Source organism: Gadus morhua, chromosome 23 (genome assembly GCF_902167405.1).
Source record: "Gadus morhua chromosome 23, gadMor3.0, whole genome shotgun sequence".
Lineage (NCBI taxonomy): Eukaryota > Metazoa > Chordata > Actinopteri > Gadiformes > Gadidae > Gadus > Gadus morhua.
The window spans coordinates 21264129-21279175 of record NC_044070.1 but is presented as its reverse complement, the minus strand read 5'-3'; the positions used below and the strand labels follow the sequence as shown (position 1 = coordinate 21279175).

The following is a 15047-nucleotide window of genomic DNA, read 5'->3' as shown; positions in this document are numbered from 1 at the left end:
CACCCGATGATTACAAAACAAAAATGAGCACTTGTCATTCCAATGACAATGCTGCGGCCTGTCTTCGTTATTTCACAACCGTTTTATGACTAGCTTTACTTTCGTAATTAATCCAAACCTAAGTCAGATATGGCGACAGGTCAGGTTATGAAAATGTTCTGTTTCTTCTCCGTTAGTGAAGAGGTCTTTCAGGGAGCTCAGCTCTGACTATGATAGGATATATAAAAGTGGAGGACAGGAAACAGACAGAAAAAAAAAATATGACACCACCCGATAAGAATTAGATTCAGTATCACAGAAAGAGACGGTAGAACACTAAATATACTCTGTGTGATGCAACCAGTGAAAAGAACGAACAACTCAGAAGGTGATACCTACCTTCCTGTCCCACTAACGGAACTTCTTCTTTCTAGGTCTGCTTTCAGACCGTCTCATGTCGTAGATCCTTCTATCTGGAGGGACTTGCATGGAACCCCAACATGCTCCTTGAGGAGGAGGTTTAGGTTTGGGCCTCTTGCTAGAGGATGCCTACATGAAGGACACCGTAGCCTACACTTTTGCCCCCGATTCGACTTTCATGCAAGAAAATACACATGGTACACACTTATTTGGGCCAACGTTAGTTTCGGAACACTGCTAGTGTTTGTGTGGGTGATGTGGTCCAGATGCTAATCACCAAACATCCAACTTCTCCAGGGAATCCTCACAGTGTGACTGAGTCACTCCCGCAACTCTCAATCAGAGGGGGTGTGGAGTGACCCTGAACTCAGTCTGAAGGATTGGCTATGCTAATGAGGATACTAGCATCCGTGTTCCTGTGAACGGATCGTTTGATGAGAGGTGGACGATAACCGATGTAAAGTGCTTGTTGGAGCCATCTAGAGGTCTTTTGTGTTGAATATTTTTAAGTAAATATATTTGGAGTCTAAGGCTAAAAGTACGAGTTATGAAGTATAAAGTGTGTAAAATATTAATCAAATTTCCTTTCACATGTATATTTATGCACTTTGTGATGACGTGGTGATTAGTCCGTTGTGTCACCTGGGGAAGAAGGTGTGTCACGCTCTACCTGGAGCCTATTGGAGGCCCTCATACGTGCTTCCCAAGAAATGTGGGTCGGACTACCTCTGCCTCAGGAATAAATAGGGCGAACAAAGGGTTCGCCACTTCAGTGCTGGAGTGTTACTGCTGATAGAGGCAGATTTAACAAGTGTCTCTGTTTGTCTGTCTCTCCGTCTGTCTGGCGCCAGTCAACTAAACAAAAGATTACATGGTCATTCATCTAGCGGCCATTTTGGTTCTAAACCCACGTGCACTTCTTTCAAGACGCAACAGAACCAACATGGCCGATATTGCGTCAGGAAGGGGTCGGAAAAGGGCTTCCCTAGTGAGAGTCGGGACATGTTTTAGATAGATCGATAGTCAGAGAGAGAGAGATACATATAAATATACATATAGATCTACAGATACAGAGAGACAGAGACAGAGACAGAGGAGAGAGAGAGAATGAGAGATCACTCCAGCACTTCTCCTTTTCACAATATAAATATCCCTGTCCTGCTGAGAGAGGGCAGTCCACTGGTCTAACGGTACACGAGTATTAACACCAGATCTTCTCTGCCGTCTTCCTGTCTATCTCATGATCTTTAAAAGCAGCCAATCAGAACCAGTGAAGATGACGACCTGTGGCCCTGTGACGAAGAGCCTGCTGCTGCTGGCTGTGGTGGTCGCTCTGACCGTACAAGGATCTGCAGGTGAGGGGAGGATGGGGCCGACGGGGACCTGGGTTCTCAGGGTACGCCATGAGAACCAATAAACGGACTGCCATCTTACAATGTGAAAGTTAGGGAAAACTAACCGTCTTTCTGTTTCTCCTTCAGCAGATTGGAAGGTCTCTGCATGCTGCACCAAGGTGTCCACACAGCAGATCACTGAAACCATAGTGGACTTCATGGTGCAACACAGAAACAATCACTGTGTCAATGCCATCATGTAAGTGACCAGCCATATGGAACGAATGTGTTCTTCAAAAGAACATCTCTAGCTTTGAACATGCGCTAGGATGTGTGTCTTCGTTGAAACTTGTGTGCTAGGATCAGTGTTAACCTCATACAGGGTGTCATCCATGGCTCAGACTAATCACGGTGTCTCTGTGTTTTGTGTAGTTTCCAAACGGAGAGTGGTCGTTTGTACTGCTGCAAACATGATGAGCCCTGGGTGATGAAGAAGGTCAGGCAGCTTAGGTAAGTGTCCCTCACTCATTCACTCAAATATTCATTCACACACATATTCATTCACTCACTCATTCATTCACACACATTTTATGAAAAACAAAATCTGAGTCTCTGTGTTTGTGTTTCCCAGGCCGAAAAAAAGAGCAGCATTGGCCTCCACCTCCTCCCTCCTGAAGGTCATCACCTCCAGCTCCGCTCCTCCACCATTGGAGGGAACCACCGCCACGCCCTCAGCGCATTATACCGTCCAATAGAAATGCATCTTATTCAGCGCAGCACCAAGATGGCTGACCAGATACTTTTGAAGAGAAAAACAATGAACTGTTAGCACTTTTTTTTTATTAATTTAGAGAACTCCAGATATACAAGCATTATTGCGGAAGGGGTTAAGGGCCAATGTGATTTTGTTTTAATGAGTTCTGAGTTTGTAGTCAGAACTCAAAAAAAGAGAATCAAATGTGGCCCTAATCCTATTCTCTACATTGTCAACCCCTTATAGGTTATTTATTAAATTATGATGATATAGCACGACATTTAAATGTATTTTCAAAAGAGAGTCCTATTTATAAATTGTATTTATCAATGTCGGCACATTATGTTACAATGTTATGTAAATGTAAATGTAAATGGACTGCATTTATATCGCGCTTTTCTGACCATCGGCCACCCAAAGCGCTTTACAATGTTGCCTCACATTCACCATTCACGCACACATTCACACACCGACGGCGGAGTCAACCATGCAAGGCGACAGCCAGCCCGTCGGGAGCTAACAGTCAGGGTTAGGTGCCTTGCTCAAGGACACCTCGACATCGAACCAGCAACCTTCAGGTTACCAGCCAACCCGCTCTACCTCCTGAGCTACTGCCGCCCATATGTCATTGTTATTCTATAAATTCACTGGATTTTTTGAAGGTTCGAGCCATTTATTGATTTATACGTTTTTAGCATTTTAATAATCAAAAGTATTTGGTGTGTTTGAATATAAATAAAATGTGTCCTATTCTTTAACCTGACTCATTATTTAAAGATTTTGACTTTTGGCATCTTCACCTCAATCTTTCAAAATAAACTCAGTAACTGCCTCCAAATCAACCATTACTTTACTACTTGTAAAATATCTAAACATAAACGCTTAGCTGAGAATATGGACAGGTCAGCCTCAGAGCCTCTCAGAAGGGTCACTCTGCTCCTTAAGTTATGGATCATTGGTTTCCTTCGTTCTGTCCTTGTTTTACATTTTCATTTTACATCAAGGGCATTTAGCAGATTGTTTTATCCAAAGCGACTTACAACATGAACATTTATCAGAAGAAAGAGAGACAACAATATATTGCTGTCGTCATCCATGATACGATGCATATTAATAAGCACCAATAATGAATATCTTTTAAGGGAGTCGTGGTAAATCATGTGATTGTGCGATAAGAATGCCATTCTCCAGTTTATGAGATGAAAATGGACAGCCTGTGTTCTGGTTCGTGAGGCCTAAATTATAACCTTAGATTACCTTAAGCCCATCTATTTTCTGCGAACACCAAATATATTCTGTACGAATAAATTATCTAAATATACCACGGCCGGATCACTTGCATCCTTATATATCTTCATAAATTTGGTTTATCTTTCTAATCTACAGTAATTTGTCTGAACTCTTTTCACTCTGGCCACTGGAGAGCAGTCAAGAGATCTTGAGTCAGCATGAACGAAGCAAGTTCACAAATGGGATCTGTTTTACATGACATCCATTCTATTAAAGCGATTGAGTGAGTCACTAGCTGCGTTTCCATCTAAAGAGGTGATGGGAATCTTTAGAAAGTTCGCAAAAAAGTAAATTGAATTAGGTGTGTTTCGGGTAGTGGGAGCGGGTAACTACCCTAGTTCTGCCTGAAAGTGGCGCTGTAGGCAAAAAATGTATGCCGATACGTGGCTGTAATAAATGGTAGAAATAGAAAAGCTGTAACAAATGTAACAAAAAGCGGTAAGTCCGCCAATAGAGAGGAGTAACAACAAACAACAAACATGGGGAGAGGAATTCAGCAGCAATTGGTTTCCCTTGGGCAAGTCATAACTGTTTCTTTCAGTTAAGTTATCATTGGCTATTTTAACTTCAATCCGTAGACGAAGAAATAGAGAAATTACAATGTACACAGCGGTAGCAAGGGAAATACGAGGACGACGTTGAGTGCCTTACGTATGGGAGAGCACAATAGGATGCTGACGTTACACGTTGATGTCGGCAGGGTTGCTATGGCCGGTCGTTATGCGGAAATCTGAAAGACTGTCAGTCCTGTGTGTTCAAAGTTCGCTACGTCACAGCTGTTTCGAAAAGTGTGTTTCCATCTCCCATTTTGCAAATTTACTCTCGTTCGCATTTCTCAAAAACCACCTCAAGCGAGCGGAAAACCTTTTTTGCGAATTAGAGGATTTTTACGCGAATTTTGGTGTTTCCATCACCGTTTACTGACTCGATACTTCAAAGTTCGCATGAAATCAGGGAGGATGGAAACGCACCTAGTGTGTGAGGGAGTGATGTCTGGGAATGTGAACCTTGTGTCTACTGAGTGAGCGAGGCACGTGATGGAGGTTGTTAGTTGTTCCCATGGTAACCTGGTCAGTCACTAAGGAATGCTCGTGATGCATGAGAATGGGGTGTGGCTCCTGGGATTAACGCTTACTCTGACCACCTTTAAATCAAGACTGACGACTTTTGTGTATGCTTTAGTTCTGCTTAATCTTAAATACGTTACACTTTCTAAAATGCTTTTTTAACTTTGCCCTTATTTGTTATTTTTCCAGAAGATACATGATCTGATACCAGAGAGAAAGGATAAGGGTTTGAGACAAATTTCTGTCTGGTTTAAAGTCTTACAATCTGGGTTTGAGTCCCGGCAAAAGGTGTCTTTTCTTATCATCATCATCATTAGGACACCTCTCTCTCTCTCTCTCCTCTCTCTCGTCTCTCTCTCTCTCTCTCTCTCTCTCTCTCTCTCTCTCTCTCTCTCTCTCCTCTCTCATCTCTCTCTCTCTCTCTCTCTCTCTCTCTCTCTCTCTCTCTCTCTCTCTCTCTCTCTCAAAAGAGCCCAATTTTTCCAACTTCATTGAAACGCTCTCGTAGGGACAGGGAGTGAATCATGACCTCAAGTGTCCGTTCAGACAGATAGTGATGCGGAGGAAAGGCCGTTGGGGAGAAAATGAGGAACTAATCGAGTGAAAACGATGAGCACATGACCAAAATTCTGAATCATGCAATGTAAATCATGGAGCATATCCTAAAGACGGGGCGAAAAAAACATTTAGAAGATGCTGTTTTCATCCAAACGATATACAGGTGAGGATGAGAGGAAAGAAGACATACAACCAATGCTATATTGTTTTTTTACTTTGTTCCTTTTCATATGGTTTCTTATTCTTATTTATTTTATCTTTTACTGTTGCTGCTATGTGAATGTTGAGGAACCAAGCCTAAGATTTTTACTCTTGAGTACTGTACTATAAGATGTAGTAAAAGTGATTCTGATTCTGATCTGATTCTGATATGTTGAGTTACCAAACACATTCCAAACAAGCAAGTTATGCAGACACACCGTGACGGAGAGCCGACCAGAGTGGCTATTGGGACAGCCAGAGGTGTACATATTGGGGTAGACATATATGGTAGCTAATTGTATTAATTTTTTACTTTCAATATGGCTTCAAACCAAAGCTGATACTTAGAAACATCAGACTCATGTTAACCACATTGTACCTTTACCAGCAGGGTTCAATGGTGTACGGACGATTAGAACAAAAATTGATAGACAAAAGTGTTAAAAAGATGGGAGGACAGTCTTGCCATCGTTACTCGCACCCACCCCATGATGTCAAAACGAAAACGAGAATGTTTATGTCATCAGGTTCAACTGACTAATGTCATTCTAGAATGAGAATGGAAATAATTCGGACCAGTCACATAAACAAAAGATTACATGGTCGTTCACCTAGCGGCCATTTTGGTTCTAATCCCACGTTCATTTCTTTCAAGACGCAGCAGAACCAACATGGCCGACAGGTGAATAAGGCCGGTATTAACTTACAGGAAACAAAGGCGTAGGAGACATTCTTTCTAGGTTTGCAATCTTGTCCCTTTCTTGGTTCCTTCCCTTTTCCAGAGCAAAGGGACTTGAGAGAGTGTTCCGATATTGCATCAGAAAGCGGTTGGAAAAGGGCTTCTCTAAGGAGGGTCGAGAGACGTCACTCCAGCACTTCTCCTTTTCACAATATAAATATCCCTGTCCTGCTGAGAGACGGCAGTCCACTGGTCTAACGGTACACGAGTATTAACACCTGATATTCACGGTCGTCTTCCTGTCTATCTCTTGATCGTTAAAAGCAGCCAATCAGAACCAGTGAAGATGACGACCTGTGGCACCGTGACGAAGAGCCTGCTGCTGCTGGCTGTGGTGGTCGCTCTGACCGGACAAGGATCTGCAGGTGAGGGGAGGATGGGGCCGACGGGGACCTGGGCTCTCAGGGGACGCCACGAGAACCAAGATACGGACTGCCATCTTACAATGTCAAAGTTAGGGAAAACTAACCGTCTTTCTGTCTCTCCTTCAGCAGTTGAGAAGTTCTCTGATTGCTGCACCAAGGTGTCCACACAGCAGATCACTGAAACCATCGTGGACTACATGGTGCAAAAGAGAAACAATCACTGTGTCAATGCCATAATGTAAGTGACAAGCAATATGGGATGAATGTGGTCTTCAACAGAAACATTTCTACCTTTGAACGTGTGTTCGGTTATGGGTCTTCTTTTAAACGTGTGTTTTAGGATGTCATCATGGCTCAGACTACTCACGGTGTCTCTGTGTTTTGTGTAGTTTCCAAACGGAGAGTGGTGGTTTGTACTGCTTTAAACATGATGAGCCCTGGGTGATGAAGAAGTTCAGGCAGCTTAGGTAAGTGTCCCTCACTCATTCATTCACATATTCATTCACTCACACACTCATTCATTCACAAACTCATTCATTCACACACAGTTTATGAAAAAGAAAAAATCTAAGTCTCTGTGTTCGTGTTTCACAGGGGGACAAAAAGAGCAGCATTGGCCTCCACCCCCTCCCTCCTGAAGCTCATCACCTCCAGCTCCTCTCCTCCACCATTGGAGGGAACCACCGGCATGCCCTCAACGCATTATACCGTCCAATAGAAATGCTTCTTATACAGCGCCGGCCAATGAGCTCCAAGATGGTTGACCAGATACTTTTGAAGAGGAAAACAATGGACTGCTCGATTTAAAAAAAAATAATAATTTAGAGTACTCCAGATATTTTATTATTTCTAAGTCTGAACTCAGAACTCAAGAAAAAGAATCACATTTTGCCCTAATCCTCTTCTCTACATTGTCAACCCGTTATAGGTTATTTATTATATTATAATAATATAGCACAACATTTAAATGTATTTTCAAAAGATAGTCCTATTTATTAATTGTATTTATCAATGTCAGCGCATTATGATACAATGTTGTATCATTGTTTATAAGTTACAACCCAGTCTCACGGAAATATTTGACGCTGTCACGTCACGTCATTTAAATTATTCACTCGTGATCTGGGAATGGGATCTGGGAATTTTTCTTTTGTGGTTTGCCTTCAGATCAACACAACTGCATTAAATGTATCCGTGAATTGTCACAATTTCTCAGAATCAATGGTGAAAGTAGAAACGGGTGACCAATAGCTGTCATAATGTTAGAAACTTGTGCTTTTGGCACGAAAATTAGAAATTACGTGTCCCAGATCACGAATGAATAGATTAAATGACGTGACAGAGTCACGTATTTCCGTGAGACTGGGTTGTAAACTAACAGGATTTGATGAAGGTTCTAGCTATTTATTAATTTATACGTTTTTAGCATTTTAATATTCAAATGTATTTTGTGTGTGAATATAAATAAAATATGTCCTATTCTATAAGTTGACTCTCTATCTCCATTATTTCATGATTTTGTTTTTGGAATCTTCACACCAATCTTTGAAAATAACCTCAGTAACTGCCTCCAAATCAACCATTAGTTTCCTTCATTCTGTCCTTTGTTTTACATTTTCATTTTACATTCAAGGCATTTGGCAGACACTTTTATCCAGAGTGACTTGCAGTATGTACATTTGTCCGAAGAAAGAGAAACAACAATATATCGCTGTCGGTACAGTAAGCTTCATCATAGAACCAAGTGCCAAGCACCAACAATCGCTAGGTTGACCCATTCCCCGTATACAGCAAAGATAGCTAGGATAAGATGCTACACCATGCCAAGTACTATTCTTAAATGCAAGGACATACAACACACAAAAAGTGTGTACTTTAAGTGGCAGAACGTACAACATACGATGAGTTGATTTACTGCTGTCAATCAGGGCCTGTATTAACTTCTAAGAAACCCACATAGGAGACGTCATTTCTTGGTATGCAATCCCCATTCCTCTTTCCTTTCTGAGTTCCTTCCCTTTTTCACCCATAGGGACTTTAAAAAGACATCCGATACATCCATAGAAGGGCTTCCCTAAAGGGGGTTTAGGGGATCTTGTTCTACCGGTAGCTTAAAGGCATTGGAGACCCAACTCCACTGCTTTCGTCTGTGAGTCCAACACCCCGGCAACGTTATCTGCACGCCTTGGAAACATGACAAACTTGCTTAATCACCTAAGGCGCAATCCCAATGTTGCTTACGATGAATTGGCAACGAAACAAAAACACAAGACCACAACCCAGACGACAGCAGGACAGACGTCGATTACAACCACTCTGTATAATGCGACTCCCTATCCGTCGAATTCAGATAAGCACACGAAAATCACTGCTGCCATCGGGTATTTTTTAGTTATAGATATGCACCAGTAAAGTCGAGGGCGAGGCCGCGTTGCCATCTCGGCACCATTTCAGCAGAGTGGTTCCGCCAAATATGCATGAGAAATGTCGAAAAGAAGTTGAAGAAGTGTCTACATTGGACAACTTCACAGCGACGGCAGATCTATGGTCAAGCCGCACGATGGAGCCATATATTAGCCTGACAGTGCACTTCATTGATACCGAATTTACTTTGAGAGTGAGATGTCTCCAAACGGCGTTCATGTCCAAAGACCATACTGGACGCAGCATCGCCCATGGACTGAGGGAAGCAATTGCCTAAATTGCACTTTCGGCAATTTTTTTGTACAAAAAGCGATGAAGGTTAGATAAGTGATGGTACTCAGCTCAGTGAACCAGATAACAAAATAATTAAATGATTATGACAATATCATGCCACTGCCCCTTTTTCATACTATGCCATCATAGCCTACTAAATATATTATGTTATATGCCTATATTATAATATTTTATTAATCTCAGCTCAAGCTTAACTCGCAAACACTGCTTGGAAACAATACCTTGGCTCAATGTGTGGCAGAGATGTAGAACAGGCCAGAGCTGCATTCATTATCTCTCAGTAAATTAACTATAATGGCAGTTTTCATGGTTTTCATGGGGGATCTGTTTCAAACAGAATGACTTCCCAGGTGTAGTGTAGCCTTCCCATTACTAGCCAAATAATAGCATGATTGCTCTTCTGTCATACAATGTGATACTAAATGTATCACATTGTTTTTCACAGTTTTTTCTACAAAAGAAAAAAGGGAACTTCCCCTTCAGGGAACACTCCCTGAAGGAGTGACGGACTGGGATTAAAAAAACGGCCCTGCCATTTTCACCCACCAGCGGCCCACACGGGGACGCGCACGCACCCGCAACACACAGACATAACTTCACATGCAGGGAAATAACACCCACTTTTCATCACCCATTGGTGATGAACTCTCTAACTTTAATATGCATGAAGACTGACTGTCCTCACTGTCCTCCTCTTTTACTCCCTGCCCCTGGTCTGTTTGCTCAGTGTCTTGAACATTAGTGTTCGCGCATTTTTCACTGTCAGCCAACAGTCATTTCCTGGATTTTGCTCTCTTTTTCTCCGCTCTTCCCTTCTGTCGCTTAATTCCTCGATTCATAGTTCATACTCATAGTAACCTCAGCAGACTGGTATCTTCCAACTTTCAACTTCCAACAACCCTCTATACGCAGACGCGGTCTGATTCGGTTTTGAAATTCCCAGAAGTCATTGCTTCATATAACTTTTTTAAACCAAAAATAAAATTAAAAATACAGGCAGATTTGTTGTATTTCAATTTCAAACAAAGCACTTTTTAAACATCTGATTGAATAAGGCTTCAAAATAATGTAGACAGATGTAAATATTAAGGGCAACCATGACTGTAGTATATAGACACTCATATCTGGTATAAAGATAAATGGCTAATTTCAAGCTTTTAACACTATAGATGCTTGATAGTGTGCCAAGAGATAATGTGGGGCCGCGTTGCGACGAAGCGGCCGCGCGAAGCCGACAAGCATGCCACCCCGTGATTGGCCGGCCCAAACGGCCCACGAGAGGCCGCGGCCCCTCTGGCATCTGCCCGAATGCCAGACCGTCCAGTCCGTCACTGCCCTGAAGACAGTATGTCAAACCAGATGGGGTTCTAGGCAGGCCATGAGCGAGAGGATCCCTGAGCAGCAGAAGGCCATTGCCCAGGTGATCTCTAATGAACGGAAACTCAGACATCTCACCCTCTCCCGGCAGGATGTTGATGTGCTAGAAGCTGACAATAAGTCACTTAGCCCCCTGGTTGAATTCACGGATGCACTTTCTGGAGAGAAATATGTAAGTGTGTTGTGGCAACCCAGTCCCAAACCCTCAGGCCAGGTGGCCCGAGGGGTGGATGGTGTATACCGCCGATATCCACCAGCCGGAGACAGAGAGCGTCCATTGCGTCGACAACTGCGGCAGAGGGCGAGGAAGATCAGGTACCCTTTAAAAGACTGTTTGATGTTCTCCCAGGGGAGGGAACCGGGAGTCCGAGCGGAGCAGAGTATCTCCAGGACCCGAAACCCGATACGGACAGTCAGGTAGACTCGTTGATTTAACGGACTTTCCCAACAAGCGGCCACGAGAGAACCCGCACGCCAGGGTGACGCGCGCCGACACGGCACGCACCACGGGGACGGCATCACCAACGGGAGTGAACTCCCTCGCCAGGGACGCCAGGGACGAGACAGGCCCGGCCGGAAAGACAATGCCCTGGACTCTACCGTGACTCACGGAGCCACCTGTATGATTTTTGGTTTCCCCGTGTTGGGCACAGACCCACACGTTGTTTTACGTTATTTAATGAATAAACGCCCTACCGGGCTTTGAACGGGTCTTGGCGTTTGTTGTTTTCCTGCGTGAGAGAGACATTCCTGGGGCCCGGTCGCCACAGTGTCTTTTGTGAAACCAACCCTTCACCTCTTCAACAATTGAGGACATAGGGGGGGTACATAGAAAATAATAGGGGCGGCTTTTTTGACGCGCGCCGTTCGGAGGTGGTGTGTTTTAGTCGTAGCCTATACTCACAACTGAGGAGGACACATTGACGTGGTGGAAAGGTACCCAAATGATGCTCCCACCCACGTCTTTCAAAATTGGCCAGGAAAAATGTGTGTATTCCTGCCATAAGTTCCTCTTCAGAGCAAGTCTTTAGCACTCATGCGTGCTCGCTTGCGCTCATCTCTGAAGCCTGATCATGTCAACAGGCTTGTGTTTCTGGCAAAAAACCTTTTAAGTCTGTGCCATATTCACCTAAAATGATTCTGAAGTTCAAGACAAGATCATTTCAGTGATTTCCGAGTATGATGGGCGTTAGATTAACGTTAGATTAAAAATGTGTCAGTGCACTAAAAACGAGAAAAAGTTACTTTTAAGTTTGTTTAATTTGTTCTGTCTTATTACATTTTCTAGTATATTTATTTTATTCATTGAAAGTTTCATAGAAATTGCAGAACAGCTGGATACATTTATTTGCACATTATTTTCAATTTGAACATTTTCAAATTGAAAATAACAAACTAACAGTTTGTGTACTGTGTAGTTTAAGAATTTTGAAAACTCAGTTATCACCAAACATCTAACTTCTCCTGGGAATCATCACAGAGTGACTGAGCAACTCCCGCCACTGTAAATCAGAGAGGGTGGGGAGAGACCCTGAACTCAGTCTGAAGCACTGGCTATGCTAATGAGGATACTAGCATCCGTGTTCCTGTGAACGGTTGGTTTGACGAGTGGTGGACGATAACTGGTTTAAGTGCTGGAGCACCGGAGTGTTATTGCTGAAAGAGGCCGATTAACCATGTGTCTGTCTGTTTGTCTCTCTCTCCGTCTGTCTGAATGTCACCAGTCAACTAAACAAAAGATTGCAAGGTCGTTCACCTAGCGGCCATTTTGGTTCTAACGTGGGTTCTACCCACTTGCAGTTCTTTCAAGACGCAGCAAAACCAATATGGCTGATGTTGCGTCAGGAAGAGGTCGGAAAATGGTTTCCCTAGGGAGGGTCGGGACATGTAAGAGGTAGACAGATACATAAAGATCAATATCTTGATAGATCTATACATACAGATAGATCTACAGACAGAGAGATTGAGGTGTGTGTGTGTGTGTGTGTGTGTGTGTGTGTGTGTGTGTGTGTGTGTGTGTGTGTGAGAGAGAGAGAGAGAGACAGAGACAGAGACATACCACTCCAGCACTTCTCTTTTTCACAACATAAATATCCCTGTCCTGCTGAGAGAGGGCAGTCCACTGGTCCAACGCTAGACGAGCATTAACACCAGATCTTCTCTGCCGTCTTCCTGTCTATCTCTTGATCGTTAAAAGCAGCCAATCACAACCAGTGAAGATGACGACCTGTGGCACCGTGACGAAGAGCATGCTGCTGCTGGCTGTGGTGGTCGCTCTGACCGGACAAGGATCTGCAGGTGAGGGGAGGATGGGGACGACGGGGACCTGGGTTCTCAGGGTACGCCACGAGAACCAAGATACGGACTGCCATCTTACAATGTCAAAGTTAGGGAAAACTAACCGTCTTTCTGTCTCTTCTTCAGTAACTCATAAGCTCTCTGAATGCTGCGAAAGGGTGACCAGAAAGCAGATCACTGAAACCATCGTGGACTACATGGTGCAAGAGAAAAAACCTTCCCTGTGTCAATGCCATCATGTAAGTGACCAGCCATATGGAATGAATGTGTTCTGCAAAAGAAACATCTCTAGCTTTGAACGTCCGCTAGGATGTGTGTCTTCGTTGAAACTTGCATGTTAGGATGTGTTATCCTCATATAGGGTGTCATCCATGGCTCAGACTACTAACAGTGTCTCTGTGTTTTGTGTAGTTTTCAAACAAAGGGAGGTAGTTTGTACTGCTTAAAACATGATGCGCCCTGGGTGAAGAGGAAGGTCAGGGAGCTTGAGTAAGTGTCCCTCACTCATTCATTCACAAACTCATTCATTCACACACAGTTTATGAAAAACAAAATCTAAGTCTCTGTGTTTGTGTTTCACAGGGCGACAAAAAGAGGAGCATTGGCCTCCCCCCGCTCCCTCCTGTAGCTCATCACCTCCAGCTCTGCTCCTCCACCATTGGAGGGAACCACCGCCACGCCCTCAACGCATTATACCGTCCAATAGAAATGCATCTTATTCAGCGCAGGCCAATGAGCATCAAGATGGCTGACCTGATACTTTTGAAATGGGAAACAATGAACTGCTAGAAACTTTTTTCAAATTCATTTAGAGAACTCCAGATATACAAGCAATTTTGCGGAAGTGGTTTAGGGCTAGATGACAGTTCTGAGTTTGAAGTCAGAACTCAAAAAAAGATAATCACATTTTACCCTAAACATATTCTCTACATTGTCAACCCGAAATAGGTTATATATTAAATTATCATAATTTAACACAACATTTTAATGTATTTTCAAAAGAGAATCCTATTTATTAATTGCATTCATCAATGTCGGCGCATTATCTTACAATGTTGAATCGTTGTTTATCTATAAGTTCACTGAATTTGGGTTTCTAGCTATTTATTAATTAATACGTTTCAAGCATTTTAATGTTCAACAGTATTTTGTGTGTTTGAATATAAATAAAATATGTCCTATTCAATATCCTGACTCTCCATCTTCTTTATTTTATGATTAGTCTTTCTGCATCTTTACCCCAATCTTTGAAAATAACCTCAGTATCTGCCTCCAAATCAACCATTGCTTTACTTATGGTAAAATATCTAAACATAAACGCTTAGCTGAGCATATGGACAGGTCAGCCTCAGAGCCTCTCAGAAGTGTCACTCTGCTCTTTAAGTTATGGATTATTAGTCTCCTTTACTCTGTCCTTGCTTTACAATTAAATTTTACATTAACGGCATTTAGCAGACGCTTTTATCCAAAGCGACTTAAAATATGTACATTTGTCAGAAGAAAGAGGAACAACAATATATCGCTGTCGGTACATTAAGGATGTTTATAGAACCAAGTGACGCACCAACAATCGCTAGGTTAACCTCTTCCCAGTTTACAACAAAGATAGATAGGATAAGATGCTACATAATGCTAATGCTATAGTCTGTTTCCGTCGTACTCCATCGCTCGATTCAACAATACATTTTGGCACTTTTTATGACTCCCGGATCAGACCGCAGAAAAAGCCTTGGACTTTCCTATCGCCAACATGCCTCTGTACTCGGATATCTCAGGCACGGAGACTGGGAAATGCACAGACTGCACCAAACTGCAACAGACATTGGCTTTATTTGAAACGAGAATAGCAGCATTAGAAAAATGCAAAGGACTCCTCCAGGATACAGTGCCGATGGGTTAGTTTGCTGAGCTAACTCAGACAAATACACATCAAGATGATTTAAGCTA

At 42.8% G+C, this 15047-nt stretch overlaps 1 protein-coding gene and 1 pseudogene across 1 annotated transcript; both read left to right on the top strand.

Annotated features, from left to right (window-relative positions):
* Window positions 1–1576: 1576 nt before the first annotated feature.
* On the top strand, window positions 1577–3245 carry LOC115537256 (C-C motif chemokine 4). The gene is made up of 4 exons (XM_030349036.1): window positions 1577–1754; window positions 1881–1992; window positions 2166–2243; window positions 2365–3245. The coding sequence occupies exons 1-4, from the start codon at window positions 1640–1642 to the stop codon at window positions 2486–2488; spliced, it is 429 nt and encodes a 142-aa protein (XP_030204896.1). The 5' UTR covers window positions 1577–1639; the 3' UTR covers window positions 2489–3245.
* Window positions 3246–12884: 9639 nt separating this feature from the next.
* LOC115537261 (C-C motif chemokine 4-like) lies at window positions 12885–14101 on the top strand (annotated as a pseudogene).
* The last annotated feature ends 946 nt before the right edge of the window (window positions 14102–15047 follow it).